At 43.5% G+C, this 15,458-nt stretch overlaps 1 protein-coding gene across 2 annotated transcripts in view; it reads right to left on the bottom strand.

Moving 5' to 3' along the window:
- LOC125899795 (radixin) overlaps window positions 1-15,458 on the bottom strand; it is a 72,744-nt gene that overhangs the window by 11,930 nt on the left and 45,356 nt on the right. The window contains exons 1-5 of one of the 2 annotated variants that reach the window (XM_049594352.1): window positions 11,476-11,610; window positions 11,302-11,385; window positions 2,207-2,302; window positions 1,659-1,781; window positions 698-849 (exon numbers count right to left, since the gene is read on the bottom strand). In XM_049594352.1, the coding sequence (XP_049450309.1) occupies window positions 698-849; window positions 1,659-1,781; window positions 2,207-2,302; window positions 11,302-11,385; window positions 11,476-11,505 (485 nt within the window). In that variant the 5' untranslated portion in view covers window positions 11,506-11,610. Of the gene's footprint in view, window positions 1-697; window positions 850-1,658; window positions 1,782-2,206; window positions 2,303-11,301; window positions 11,386-11,475; window positions 11,611-15,458 lie in introns of those variants that run through there. The other variant, XM_049594354.1, reaches the window with a different exon arrangement.

Raw genomic sequence — 15,458 nt, 5'->3', positions numbered from 1 at the left:
ATGAGAGACAAACTCTGCCATGTCTTGTCACCCAAAAAACACATTAACTTTCTCGTAAACAAACAAAACACGGTGGGATGTGAAGGAGCAGCGGCTCTACTCCGAGCTCCCTCTGGATGTCCAAGCTCCTCCCCCTAACTCTAAGGCTGAGCCCAGACACGACGGAGGAAACTCATTTCAACTGCTTGTATCTGTGATCTCATTCTTTCAGTCACTACCCAGGGCTCATGACCACCTATGGTCATGGTCATTGCTTATTACTAATGCAATAAAATCAAATTAAGAGCTGCAGCACCATCGGCACAGATTGCTGATGGAAGCTACTTTTTAATTCACCAAAACGTGCCATAATGACAAACGCTGGTTCAGCCAGTTTGCATAAAACCAAACTGCTCTAAGCTGCTACTGAACTGGGCCGACAAAACCATAAATTAGCCCAGCTCTACCGACCAGGCCAAACAAATGTCCTGCATGGCAGCTCTGCAGCAATCAGTGTGTGTGAGTGTGTAAACAGATGACTGTGAAGCCCTTTGTCAGCTCAGGCAGCAAAGTGTTCTGTAAGTGCAGTCCGTTTATGTAAATTAATGCAGTATTCACACTTTAGTCAGGACACAACCTAAGAGCTGAGGAATCAATTATTCCAGTGCAGGTCCTCATGAGTATGGGACAGCATAGTGTGTATGTGTGTAATGTGTACCGTTGAGGCAGTAGCCGGTCGGAGGCCAGGTAGCCGGGCTTGTGAACATCTTTGTTGTAATCCCCGTACTTGGCCTGGACAGCGTAGGAGGCCAGCAGCACGGCGGTCTCTGGGGGACAGTAGTTCTCATCATTCAGGATGGCCTCCTTCACCTGCAGGGAGGACACACACACACACACACACACACACATATATAGGCACATCATTGATCAGTAGGAGCCTGTAGTTACATCCCAAGAGAGAGATGATGGAGATTCTCAGTCGGCCTTTTCTCAGTAAATAAACCCTACAGATCATATAAAATGCAGCAGCATGTTGGTCTGGATTTAATACATGTTTTGAGAACTACTGAAGGGATCACTATTAAATTTTCTATAGACATTAATAAAATGTCTGGGGATCCCCTGTGTTTACAGCCAGCAAGTAGGAATTCTTACTTCTCCAGCACAGCTGAGTAGAGCTGGTTGTTCTGCTTTAATATACCTGGGTTTCAGTACTGATACAAAGATGATGCTCCTGTAGACGCCTTACTTTGACAAGTATTAAAAGCTAAACACAAGCATAACTTTGTCTCAGGCTGCTTTCAGCCCTAGAGTCGTCTCCTTTGGTCTGAATCAGGGACTCATGTTGTTCCAAAGTTGTATAATTGCCTAGAGTTGGTTCGTGTTCTCACGGCAGCATTTACAAGAGGACCAGATCAAATGCCTTGTGTGAGAAAGCTGCTCTTGATTGGTCAGAATTTCATGTTTATGTCATGTTCATGTTTAACCCAAACAATGTGTCATGTGACTGCAGTTGCTTCACATCCAGGTCGGAACACCTTCTCACCACAAACCAACCGCACCAAGAGTTCATTTGTAACCGGACTGAGACCACCTCTTCAAGAAGGTCTCGGTCACTGTGCTTCACCTTCCCACCAATATATCCCAGCAGCCACAGAGACCTGTCAGCAGCACCGTACCTGCAGGAAGAAGAGCTTCTGTGTGATCTCCTGGATGAGTTCCTCAGAAACATCTTCTGGGAAGAACTTTGCTCTGAACTTGAACTGCAGAGGATTCTCCTTCTTCACATCCTGCTGGGTCACCTGGAGAATACACACACACACACACACACACACACACACACACGACATTTCATCTCTCACCCTGCACATGTTGCTACAGTGTGTAAACACATGAATAAGTCTGGAGGAAATTAAACCCTGTATCTTGAATTAAATTAAGATTAAAGAGACACATGTTTTAAACAAGATGTTTTCACTGAAGCTGTTTTTCAGGCACTTTGGATCAAAGCTTCTGCCAAACAGAATATTAAAGTCAGATTATACATGCAAGTCTACTTCTGGGGCTTTCTATGATAAAGTCTGGACCACAGCAGGGTGACTGTTTACTGGCTCTCATAATTTAATCTTGTTTTCAAGTTGTGGGAGTTAGTTTATCTGCACATATGATACAAACAGGAACAAAGGGGGCAGGGAGTCTTTGAGTGTTCGTGTTTGGGGTCTCTCACCTTCTTGTTGAGCTTGAGCCACGTGATGTAGCCTTTACTGTCTGTGTACTGCAGGCCGAAGAACCAGACCTCCCTCAGACCCACCGTCTTCACCACCTGAAACAACACAATACTTTTGGTTTTAATCAGTTGACTGACTCTGACTCAATTAAAAACCCAGAGGAGAGATGATCTGATTGGAAATCTGCTGAGGGAAACCACGGCTCAATACTTCCAGGGCAGATACAGGCAGTGCATCATTGCAGAGGTGTCATTTCTTGACACTAATTACACCATGACATCACACTGTAAAATACTAATCAAACCCCCCTCCAGGATGTTGTGATGTCACCATTGCAACACTTAACACACATTCAACCAGTCCCAATGAATCTTGTGTGACCTTGTCTGATTGCTGCAAACTAATCATCGTCACTTCCTGTGAGTCTTCTTGAATTGCTCAACATCACCATCTTAATCCTTGTTTCCAGTTGTGAAGATGCAGATGTGAAACACAAACCAACAAAAAGTGTTGCTTGAGACAGTGACGTTCTGCACGAAAGTGGGGATTAACGTCATCCACTGACAAACTTTTCTAGAGCAAAACACAACCAGAGAACGACTTTAACCTGCGGACAACAGACAAGACACATCACCGAGAGAAAATGTGCTCCAACCACATCTAGTGGACATGCTGACAGATTCAAGGTGAGTTAGATATGCACAGTTAGTGGTAACTGGAACAGGTTGCCTTTGATTTTTAATTAATTACACAAAAAAAAACTGCAAACAATTTCGCTAATTTCACTTGCTCCCGCAATTTTTAAAAAAATCTATCCTAAAAACAGCCCATGAAGTCCTGACCTGGCTGTACAGTCAGGGTTTCAGTTCATCCTAAAGGTGTTGGGTTGAGGTCAGGGCTCTCTGCACGTCAGTCAAGTTTAGCAAAAACCATTTCTTTCTGGACCTGGCTTTGGTCCGCAATGCCAGGGATCAGCACGCCCAGGGCCTTCCCCTGAATGTCGCCCGGCACACAATGCACTGAGCCCTGAATCCTCTCCCTACGGGTAGTGAGCCCACACGGTTAGGGTACCGACACGGTACCGGTATCTGGAATTCGGTACTGGTACCAAACGGTACCTTATTTCGGTACTTTTTAACCCTATGGGCCCTAGGCGTTTTTGGGGTATTTTTACTGCCTTTACTTTTAAGCATAAATCACATCATATCACAGTCATTATAAAGGCTACATACACATGCTATATCTTGTTTTTTTCAGGACAATCTGGGCTAACCAGATTTGCCATCCTTCCATGTCCTCCTATGTGCCTGTATTTTATATTAATTTTTACATCAATGAAAAAACAAATCTGTGTGCCTAAATTCTTACATTTTTACATGTATCTCAGCATAGCAAGTTGGAAGTTGACATATTCTGCCATATATGAAGAGGGGAGACTCTCTGGAATCTGGCAATATAAGAACCATGATGGTGGGACATTCTGTCACTTCACAGCTGTCCAAAACATGTGGTTTGTGCCAGGTGGACATAATTGCCAGTATTTTTTCATTATTGCAAGAAATTCCATTGACTCATTCACAAGTCAAAAATGTGTTTTATCTGAAAGAAACATGCAATATTTACATCTAAGATCATAGAAAAATAGTCAACCAAGTGCAGTGATGTCCTCCAAGATAATATTTGTTTTTCAGTTTCAGTTATATATTGGGGGGACATTTTGGGCATTGGTGGGGGGGCACGTGTCCCCCTCAATGTATATGGTGACTACGGCCCTGTCAGCATGCATTAGGCTGCAGTTGTCTGGGTGCGCAAAGGTGAAGTGCGCTTGTCTTGTCATACAAAGTTTGATGGAGTGTCAACTGGACAATATGGAGATATTTGCATCTTGAAAGCCGGACTACAAATGTGGACAGACAGGGAGAAACACACGCAAGCCTAAGACGTGGTGAGATACGATATTCCTCACTATATGAAGTGACTGACAACAAGATCTGTATAATGGATTGTAAAGAAATTCGTCAGGTTTTTATTTTGTAGACAATTGATCTGGATTTATAGCGTGATGGGATGACAGCACAATGATGTGTGTGATCCTGCGCTTTCATGTCATATGCATGGCATTTCTGTACGAGCCTGCATTCGCAAGTAATCCATCCAAGAGTAATGTGTGTGCAGAGCATGTATGAAAGCTCCGTTATACATTATTTTATTGTAAATTTATCATTTTTTGTTAGCTTTGAAAACATTGGACTACCGACAAGTGCTTGGCCTTGTTGGAAAGCTACAGTTCCGCTGTTTCATGTGATATACGTGGCTTCTCGCTATGACGCACGGGGGCGGAGAAAATCCACAGAGAAGAACAGGTGTGAATTTGGACGCACTACGCGTCGTTCGGGCCCATAGTCTAAACTTCTCAGTTTCAACATTTTATTGGGAACATTTAGGAACAGTGCTGCACGTTAACTTTTGTCTGCACATTTTTTTGTCGCCAATGTTGCTGAGTCTGAGGTGCGAGTCATGCGCTCTCGCTCCGCCTCCATCTCAGGTACCGAAATTTGGCACTGTTCATTTTAAGTGAATTGGTACTCGGTAGTACCGACGTGAATCGGTACCAAGTACAAAAAGTACCGAGTTTCGGTACCCAACCCTACACACGGTGTCAGTTCCATGGTAACTACTTGGGCTGAGCCCAAACAGGCCCCACGACCCAAGGCCTGGCCACCTGACGCTCGCTCTTATCCTGGTCCCACCCTTGGGTCCACTTTGCCTTGGGGACTCTACCAGGAACTATTAGCCGTGGACAACACAGCTCCCAGGTTCACAGGAGCATCTGATCAGGATCCTCCTGGGCACCTTAAGTTTTATTTATTTAGCGAATGCAAATTTCTCAAGCCAAGCAGTAGCCTCTTGATCTATATTGTGGAGGGAGACCAGACCTCCTTTTAGTCTTTGGAGAGGGCAGGCTTCAATAATATGTTCCATGGTTTGCTCCTCCCCACAAGCACACAGTGGGCTCAAGCTGCTCCCCCATCTGTGAAGGCTGGCCAAGCAGGGACCAGTCCTAAATCTGTTCAAGGTGGACCATTGTCTGCTTGGGAGGTTGGTGCCAGAGACTGGTTGAGTCGGGTCTGACGCTAGATGTTTGTTTGGGATGTCTTTGGATTCCCATTCAGTCACCCAGGCAGACAGGGCATCAAAGTCAGTGGGTGGGGGGGTCCTTCCAAATTGGACGTCTAGATCGGACATGAGCAGGTGGTGGGTTGAAGATGTCGTCGTGGATTGGTAAATGGGGGGACTCTTTGACCTTTTGGAGCATCCTATAGGTGAGTTCAGTTCGTCTGATGTTGGGGGGGAGTATGTTAGATAGGACAGGGAGCCAATGATTAAAGGTGTTCAGGGCACCTCCCACTGGTAGCAGGCCTGGGGCAGAAACTACTAACTCATCTGGCTTGGAAACACCTTGGCCTGCTGCCCCTACAACCTGGCCCTCGATAAGCAGGCGAAAAAAGATGGACCTTACTTCAGGCATGGGGGCATTTTCATCTTGAAACAGCAGAGGGCCTTCCCTAAACTGTGACCCCAAATTTCAAAGCAAACTTACTTAATATCTATGTCTGCTGCAGCATTAACATTTCTCTACCTTGTAATACGGCGTTGTTGTTCACAGTGCAGCCCTCAGAAACATTTTGTGCAGCCCACAAACATGATATGAACTTTTAACAGCTCACTACTAGGAGACTGCAACAAACTGCACCCCTTAACAAGTGCATGTCAGATAAGAGATGAGAACTTGTTGTAGAAAGCTACTAGTTACGTGGCGATTAGTTAGTAGTCAGTGATTTCAGGGCACAATTTAGAACTGTGCTTTTCCTGTGCAGCCATCAATTATATGCTGGTTCCCTAAACTGGCGCTCAAAACTTTGAGCTTCCCTGTAATAACGGTTTACCCAAATGTACATGCAATTATGAGGACACAGTTGCCCACTTACGTTTGTCCATATATTTAAATTAAGCCTTTGTTATGATAATGATTATTTGTTGCACGTGAACTCACTCTGAGCTCTCCTCCCTCCTCCTGTTCCCTCTCGTACATCTTTGAGTATCTTTCCTACCTTTCTAACTTTGCCTCCCCTCCCTACTCTCTCAAACACTTTGCCATTCACTAACTGTCGTCCCATTTAGAGAGGGAGAGAGTCCCTGGGGGGATGCGGACGCTTACTCAGACTCTAATGTGATTTACACAGTCAATACGACGGCATTCACTACCATATAATTAACTGTGTCACACACTCAGTCACAGAAAGACATGCTCACATAAACACATTAAATACGCATGTGTATCCAACAACAAATCTAAACACACTGAAACATCCACCTGCAAACATGCTGTGGTAACTGTACGATCAATTAGATCTACACACACACACACACACACACACACACACACACACACACTGGAGGCCTCCACTGGGGCTGGGAATGCGGTATGCAGAGGCAGCTATGCGGATGCTGGGAGCTCAGCGTGCAGATTTACAAGTGAAGCCTCAGAATGTGGATAAATGAGTCGGGAACGCCAGGATGAGAGAGGAGGAATACTACGTGGCAGAGAGAGGAGGAAAGACAGACGGAGGGACGCAAACATGGAGCTGACTGGGCGCCTGAACAGGACTCCTTATTTTCATATTAGATGAAAACACTTCACACACACACAACTTCAACAGTGTGTGTGTGTGTGTTTGGTGCTTCAGTGTTCAGAGGCTTACACGCTGGTGTTTGGGTTAGTCTGATTAAAAAGCTTTCCTGTCACACTAAGGCCTTTTATCATTCTGTGTGTGTGTGTGTGTGTGTGTGTGTGTGGTGTGTGTGTGTGTGTGTTGGAGCAAGCTTATGCCCGTTTATATTTAGCTCCACAGCCTCTTTATCAATGAGGCCCTCTCTTCATTCATGTAAATAAAAAATGAAACAGCTTTCTGAAGGCTGCTTCGTGGAGGACACATCATCACAGAGCTCGCTGTTCACTGCTGGACACGTGACTTCCTGTCCTGTACGTAACCTCCTCCACACATGCAGTTAAATGAGCACTGGGGGATGCCACTGCTTTTATGAAGGAATATCTCTAGCTGAAGCTGATCAGTTTGACATGTATACCGAGGCTCTGGCTTCAAGTTCAGCATCAGTATCATGTATCCCGTCTCACTAGTTTATTGTGCGCTCAGTCCAACCTCTCGTGATCTAAAAACCTCCAAAAACTAAGTGTATTCCTGTGGGATGTGTCACATAGTTTCCTTCTACTTGCTGGTAATGGTTGTGTCTTACCAGAGGGGGGTATCCATTTTATCTGCTTCTATTTTTAGCTGACGATGGACATATGAAACTTCATCCACCACTGAGGTCTGTCATTACTGCTCCACCTGTCGGCTCACTCACTTTTCACCTTCTGTCTCCTAAAAGTCCCAAACAAAAGGTCATAGAACAGACGGACAAAGCAAAACGTCACATCAGAGAAACTGGAACCTGCAAATGTACTTTTTGCTTGATGAAACTAATTGTTGCTAGGTCCGACAAGCTCGACAAAAACAGACATGGTTTCGTCTAGCTAGGTGCTGCAGTGTGTATTAAGCTTCAGGCAATATCGATGGATCCGGAAAACATTTTGTGTGTTCTGCCGTCTTGCATCAGCGCCATTACTGAGATGGTAAGTCGTCACTGTCTGCGGCTGTCTGCTGACCGTGACAGCTGAGAACGGCACAGTTTCTTCCCAAACTCCTCGACAATGGTGTCAAAAGTAACGCTACACAGAAAGTAAAGGTAAAAGTAGAAAACTGCACGAGACGCCACTGCAGTGATGAAGTTTATCTGCTGAACATCAGCATCAGCCAATATTTGATTAGCTGGATACCAGCAGCTTATCAGTAAGTAAGATGACATCCACAGGCGGCAGTGGCCGATGGTTTTCTGTTGTGTCACATCAGTTTGGCTCAGGCTAAAAAGCAGGGCTCAGTGAAACTAATCAGTCATCACCAATGTTCTATAAAAGTGTGCCAGTTGTCAAGCCTTTCTGCACGTGCAGACCAGGTTTCACTGCAGATGTGTTGCACCCACATGACGTGACATGATGCCGTGACTTCTCCTCTTTAACCTCCTCGGTTTATGTTAGCTGCTAGCAGCCGGAGGCCCGAGCTAACAGCTAACAGAGGCTGCACTGAGTTACATTATGATGCATTCAAGCTCTATTCAATGATAATGAGTATTAGGCAAAGGTAAGTTAAAATTCTATCATGATGTGTTCAAATGTAAACTTGTACGGTGTAGTTTTTGGCGAGAAATGAATAAATACAGTTGTTTGAAAGAGAAATTCGTTGCAGTTTTTCATGTGAAAGAAGATTATATTAAAGGTTGTTTAATAAATTTGTATGATTGAATTTATGCTCAGTCAAAGACAGTGCAAGGGGTCGTAAACATGTCACATTGTTTTGCACGCTCAAATTCAGTGTTTTCAATGTAGACCCGCCGTGGACGAGCCAAACCGCCGGAGTAAAGCAGTGGCAGCATGCACACATTTCTAAGTGTCTATTTTTCAGGGTGAGATAAACAGAGTTCAACTTTTGGAACATAACAGCGCACATCGCATGTCATGTGACAGGGCACAACCAATCACAGCCGAGATATATCTTCCCCTTCTTCAGTAAATATCAGTCTGTGATAGGGATGCACCGAATATATTCAGTAACCGAATATATTCGGCCGAATATTTGCAAAAAAACACACATTCGGTATTCGGTGGAATAAGTTAAAAGCAAGCCCGAATAATAGCAGCGTGTTTTGATAACACAGTCAAACAGCGTGCGGTGACGGACGGAATAAAATGTCGGCAGTGTGGCGATATTTCAAAGTGTTGGAGAGTGATAGAAGAAAAGCAGTTTGCAAAGAATGTAATACTGAACTATCTAGAGTAGTGCTGCAGGGTATACTGATACCAATGGTAGACCGTGGTACTAAAACACCACCGTACATGAAGACGAGCATTTTACTCGCATTTGCGACTAAAAATAGTTTTGTGCGAGCATAAGAAATCATTCAGGAGCACGCTGTGTGAGTACAGATTTCAACAAGCAGCAGAAACGAAAGGCGAATCCTGTCGGTTGTGGGTTGAACGGGGGTCACAGACACAGACAGGAATGTATTCCTGTCAAATATGGTGGCCATAGTGCTCCACAAACCTCACCACACTTTAGGGACTGTTCTTTACTTGTGAAGGGACTGTTCTTTACTTGTCAGGGGAGGAGGGTGGCTGGTTGATTTTTATTTTATTTATTTATTTTATTTTGATCCCCTCTATGTTAATCACTTATTGATGCTGTTTGTGAAGTATGAATAAGTCAATAAGTAATTTATTCCATTGAAATATCATTGATGTATTATAGAAAAGTGATTTATCTTTTTATAAATGACAAAAGGCACATCTGCCTCATTTTCGCTGTGGTATCGTGATACTACTCAGAACCGTGATACTTTCACTGGTATCGTACCGTGGGTCCCAATTTTGGTACCATGACAACACTAATCTGGAGGGTTCATCTGCAAAAACTAATGAAAAACTAAACAACGGCATCTGGTACTCGGTATTCGGCCAAGCGTAATTTATTCGGCTTTGGCTTCGGCCACAAATTTTCATTGCGGTGCATCCCTAGTCTGTGATAAATATGGAGGACAAGTTTTAAATCAAGCTTTAAATCTGTCCCATGGACGATATGTTTGACCTAATACACACTGCAAAACACCTGGAAGAAGATCAGCTCTGCACTCAAGATTTCTGGTAAATAGTCTATGATACGGTCACTGAGCAACCTCAGACGCAACCAGTCTCCACGCCCTTGAAACTTGGCACAGAGTAGCGCCCTGCAGCCAACCTTGTGTTTTCCAGGCGGTTAAAGATGCGGCATGTGTATGGCCCTTTATGAAGGCTGAAGAACTTTAAATCTGTTCATTTATTTTTTTTTCATAACAAAGAGTGCTTTGTTTACCAGGTACAAAAAGAGGAATAAACAACAAAAACAAACAACAACAAAAGTGAAGTATTGGACAGATTGAAATTTGGACCCAATGAAAGCCCTACATGGACAGTCAGAAGATGTCAGAAGTTATTCTCATTCATCCCGAGGTAAACATGAATGTTTGTGCCAAATTTCACAACATGCTGAGTCATAGTTGTTGAGATATTTCAGTCCTGACCAAAGAGGTGGACCAGCTGACCAACACTCTCTCCCAGGAGCCACTGCAGAGTAAAAAGCCAATTTCTTATTTTGAGTGGTCTATTCCACATTTAAAGTACAGACACAATGTTCCAGAGCTGCTCTGGGCTCTGAAAAGCCATTAAAGGGCCCTGATTGACCCAGCTGGAAATATTACATGTCATGTTGCAGTGCCAACGTCGGGCCACAGCAGGAAGAAAAATACACACAACTTCTAGAAGAAAACCAGAGTTTGATGATGCACTGGCTTCCATACAGTAAGGAGGGACTCTCTCCTCTCATACAACAACACTTGATGATTCAGTCCGATCAGACAGATGCATTGTTCCATAAACCTGTGTTGCACAGCCTTAAAAGCTCTTCTGTGTTTTGATCTCTTCCTATAAAGCAAACACAAGAGCAACAACAACAACCGCTGAAAAAAAAGATTCCCTTTTATTCCGCCTTCCTCCCTCTGTCACCACAACCCCACCAAACCTTCAGAGCCTGACATGAAACAATGCTGAAAGCTGGCCTTTTACTTCCCAGACACACACCATCATCCACCCAACACTTGCAACCACTGTCTCCTAAGAGCTCCCAGTTTAGACAAAGAGCACTTTGTGTGTCATCACTGTGCAGAACCAGTACCAAGCCAGACCCAGCCAAGCACCCACTGGCACTCAGGCACGTTCACTGTCAGTGTTGCTTTCATTAGTGATGGGTAACAAACAGCAGGTCACAGAGGTCACTAAAAAAACAGACATATTCGCTGCACCTGTAACACGCTGCTGGAGAAGTGTGTGTCCTCACAATCTGCTCAGGGATCCTTGAAATTAATAAACAACTAACATGTGTCTTACCTGGTCAAAGAGCTGTTTGCCTGTCGTGTTGGGCTGGATGGCAAACTCCAGCTCAGCGTCCATGGTGGTGACGCGCACATTGATCTGCAGCAAAGAAGAAAAAGCAACAAAATAAACAGACTGATAAAAAATACAAACATTAAATTAAAAAATTAAAAAAATCCCATCACAAACCAAGGCTTGGTTGCTACTAACAGGTCCCATCTTTCTTCTGTGCTGTTGTCCTATAGTCTGAGTTTCACAGTAAAATGCTACCCATGCCCCATATTTCCACCTTCCATTGCTTGTCTTCCCCTCACTGGAAAATAAACCTCCTCGCTATCACTGAAATTCCAAGACTGGTTGTGCTAAAGCTTGGTCATAGCGCCCTATGAGGAAGAGAGCTAGGAGTCGCCAGCAGATGGTGTTACCCACACAGAGGCAGTTTGTCTCATGCAAAGTTTATGCATGGCACTTATTCCTCACGCTAAGCATATGAACTAATCTACACCATTCTCATGATGTTGATGTGCTCATGACCAATTATTTATCTGATCACTATGTGTCTGTCTGCTGTAAAGAGATGAAGCTAATTTTAGAAAGTGTACGAGCAGATCTGTGAGGTTCAGTATGCACAGAAACATGATGCAGCACTGGCACACACACATATACAGCGTGATCGACATGTAATGAACTCGGTGAACTTGTATGCATTACAATGAGCTGACACAATGTCAGACAGTGATGCTGACTGTTGGAAAACTTGTTTAGAGGTCACACCACAAAGAAACCATTTAAAAGAAATGAAATATACGAGTGGAAGTAGAAGAAAAAGTGTCAGAGCGACAGCAAAAATGTGAAGTAACAGGTGAAACTAAATGTGAAGATGTTAGAAATGTGTCAAAGTAAAAAAGAAGGGAAGGTACAAAGTGCAAATTAATGACATAAATGTGCTTTAGAAAGTGTGAAACAAACCACAGGAAAGGTATAAAATAATGCAAAACTAATTAAGACGGTAAAGTTGATAAGAAAATTCTAGTTTTAATGAATAAGGACCAAACTTGGAGCCTGTGAAGTACTGTGACCCTCCACTGTCTGCTGGTGGGACAGCCTGTGCCAGCTGTGTGTGTTAACTCCTATCAGACTTCTATAAATATTCTTCACACATAGTGAACACACACACACACACACACACACACACACACACAGTATCCATAAAAGGCGCCGGCTGTTTACGCCACTCATCCTCCTGCCAGGAAGCTGCACAGAAGCGGTTGCCTTCACTTCACTCTAATGAGGGAAAATTATTAGGAGTTCCAGCTCGACCGTAACCGTGCATGAATTATAAATTATTTCCCACGCATGAATCTTTCATATAAAAATAAACTACTATATCTGAGAGATGAAGGGAAATAAACTCTGCTGGCGGCTCAGACCATCTGCACTTCAGAAGAGGAGTGAAAGTTTGCACCTGAGCAGCCATAACAATGTGGAGAACAGGTCATTTCCTCTTTGGCAGGGTAATAAATGAAGCCAAATAGATGTGAACACATGACTGTGTGAAAGGATGAGTCAACAAGTGCTATAAGACGGTGAATTTGCATCCTAGGCAAATCAACACACCACATCTGCTGCTGATCAGGAAACTTTTCACAGGGGTCCCTGAAGGTATCATCTCAAGATATCTGAATGAAAAAGAGCTCTTTTGGTACCTTCTAGTCCCCCCCTTAAAGACAGGCCCACTCTAGTCACATGCATTTTTTTGGTTTTCAAAAACCATGCAGTTTTAACTCAGTAAGCTGTCATTTTCGCCTATTTTTTTTTTTTTTATATTTCTGCACACTGGGGTCCCTAAACAGTCGGGACTGGAAAGCTGAGACTCTTGTGGATTCAATGAGACCAACTACATTCATGTGTGATGATGTCAGCCCCCACAGTAGCCATGAAATTGCAGTGAGACCGTTTTTTGAATCAGACGTCCCTGTATAAAACGACCTCCAGTGACCTCCAGGATAATCACAGCCTCATGAAACTTCACAACCACAAACTAGAGACCTCGAGCATTCAGAGGATGTTTGGCTTTCATAGAGATATTGACAATAAGGAGGTTTCTCAGCATTTTCCAGAACGAAAGTGCTCACCTTTCAATCACTGAAAAGTGCAACTCTTCGGGGTGTCGGTAGTGTAGTGGATAGTGCCGGCACCCCATGTACAGAGGCATTGCCTCACTGCAGTGGTTGCAGGTTCGAGTCCGGCCTGCGACCCTTTGCTGTGTGTCAGTCCCCACTCTCTCTCTGTCTGTCCCCCATTTCAAATCTCCAAATTATCAATAATTATTTATGCCAAATCACATTATGGATTTTTCTATGGTGTTCCTCAAGGTGGCGGTGTCTTACTATAGTATTTTGGAGTAGGGCTGCAAGGATTTGTCGACTAATCGACGATTAATCGACTATTAAAACAATTGATGATTATTTTAGTAGTCGACTAATTGGTTTGAGTCATTTCATAGAAAAGTACTACAAAAGAACCCCAAAATACTCTTATTGCAGCTTCTTATGTTCAAATATTGGCAGCTTTACACACTCTCCCACGACGGTGAACTAAAACCCTTTGGCGTGAGTATGAAACAAGACATTAGATGACATAATTTTGGGGTTTGGGAGAGACAGACTAACATTTTTCAACATTTTTCGATAAAACGATTAGTCGACTAATTGAAGAAATAACTGACAAATTAGTCGACAATGAAAATAATCGTTAGTTGCAGCCCTATTTTGGAGGGATTTTTGACCATTTTTATCAATTCTAGGCTGGTCGAAAATGCGTACATTTAGTACCAAATCTTTATAACAGATGGTATCAACCCAAAATCTGTTGCAACAACTTAACTAATCATGGGAATGGCCATCATATACTTCCATCATAATGTTCCTAGCTAGACACGCTTCAAAGTCTGAATCAGTGTCCCAACAAAACACAGTATTTCTTACATATTCATGACCAGAAAACTTGACACACAGTGCTGAACTGCATCTCAAATTAATCTTCATGTTCCAGTTGTCAGATGATGTATATCACGTCTATGTGGCGTCAACTGTTGACCTGTTATCTCCCTCTAAAGACCCCCAGTCCTCCCTAAAAAAAGACAATCATCAGATTACAATGACATCCTTTCTGTTGTTTTCCTTCCTGCTTTTCTATCTCACATAATCTACATATGTATATTCTTAATAATGTGTATACTGTCATGAATAAGCCCCTTTCAGGCCTCTCTGCACACTGTGTCTACGTCCTTTGATTTTAAGCGCTGCAAAAATAATAAAAAAACAAACTAAACTTTAGTATAGGCGCATCATTATGAATTATTCATGGCGTTAAATAAATGTGAAATAAACACATGTTTTATCGCCACAGGGAAGGCAGCAGTGAGGTGCAGTGCTGCTCAGCTGCAAACACTAGAGAGCAGTTGGAAGAAGAAGAAGGTGCAGAAAGGGATTCTGGGAGTTTTGCAGTCAGGTGTGACACTCAGAGCCAAATATGGGCATCTGGGAACTTTATTCAGGACTGCTGCTGCATCAGCATCTGTGTTAATCTGAGGTGACACTTGAATGTTAACAGGTTTCATGAAATGTGTGTGTGTGTGTGTGTGTGTGTGTTTGACTGTTTTGTGGCAGCATGAATTCATACGACCAGAGTTTGAACCAGCAGTAGAGCTGGTGGAAACCAAACAGTGTCTCACAATAATCTCTTCTGTGTGCTGTGCAGAGTACTGAACTCACACACACACTCAGCACACCAGTATGCAATCACCGATTTGTCTGTGTGTATCCCTGCTGGAGGTGTAATACATTATACTGTGCTGCAGTAAGTAAACCCAGCTGCAGTGAAACCAACTGACGCTGTCCTAGAGTAACCTGAAGGAGAGCAAGAGACCCACAGAGAGCGAGAGGAACAGAGCAGAGGAGAAGGAGGCAACAATGGTGCTGTAAAAACTTGTAACCTGCCTCGGGGATAAAACTGCTGCATCAGTAGCGTGTGTGTGTGTGTGTGTGTGTGTGTGTGTCTGAATTTGTGTGTGAGTGTGCTCGAGAGAGAGACAAAGATGGGCAGATAGCGCCTGAGGTGAACAGAGTGCATCTATCATAAGAAACCAACCGCCAGGAAATACACGACTC

Source organism: Epinephelus fuscoguttatus, linkage group LG13 (genome assembly GCF_011397635.1).
Source record: "Epinephelus fuscoguttatus linkage group LG13, E.fuscoguttatus.final_Chr_v1".
In the NCBI taxonomy this organism is placed as follows: domain Eukaryota; kingdom Metazoa; phylum Chordata; class Actinopteri; order Perciformes; family Serranidae; genus Epinephelus; species Epinephelus fuscoguttatus.
Note: the sequence above shows the minus strand (reverse complement) of the source record. Positions and strands in the feature narration are given on the sequence as shown.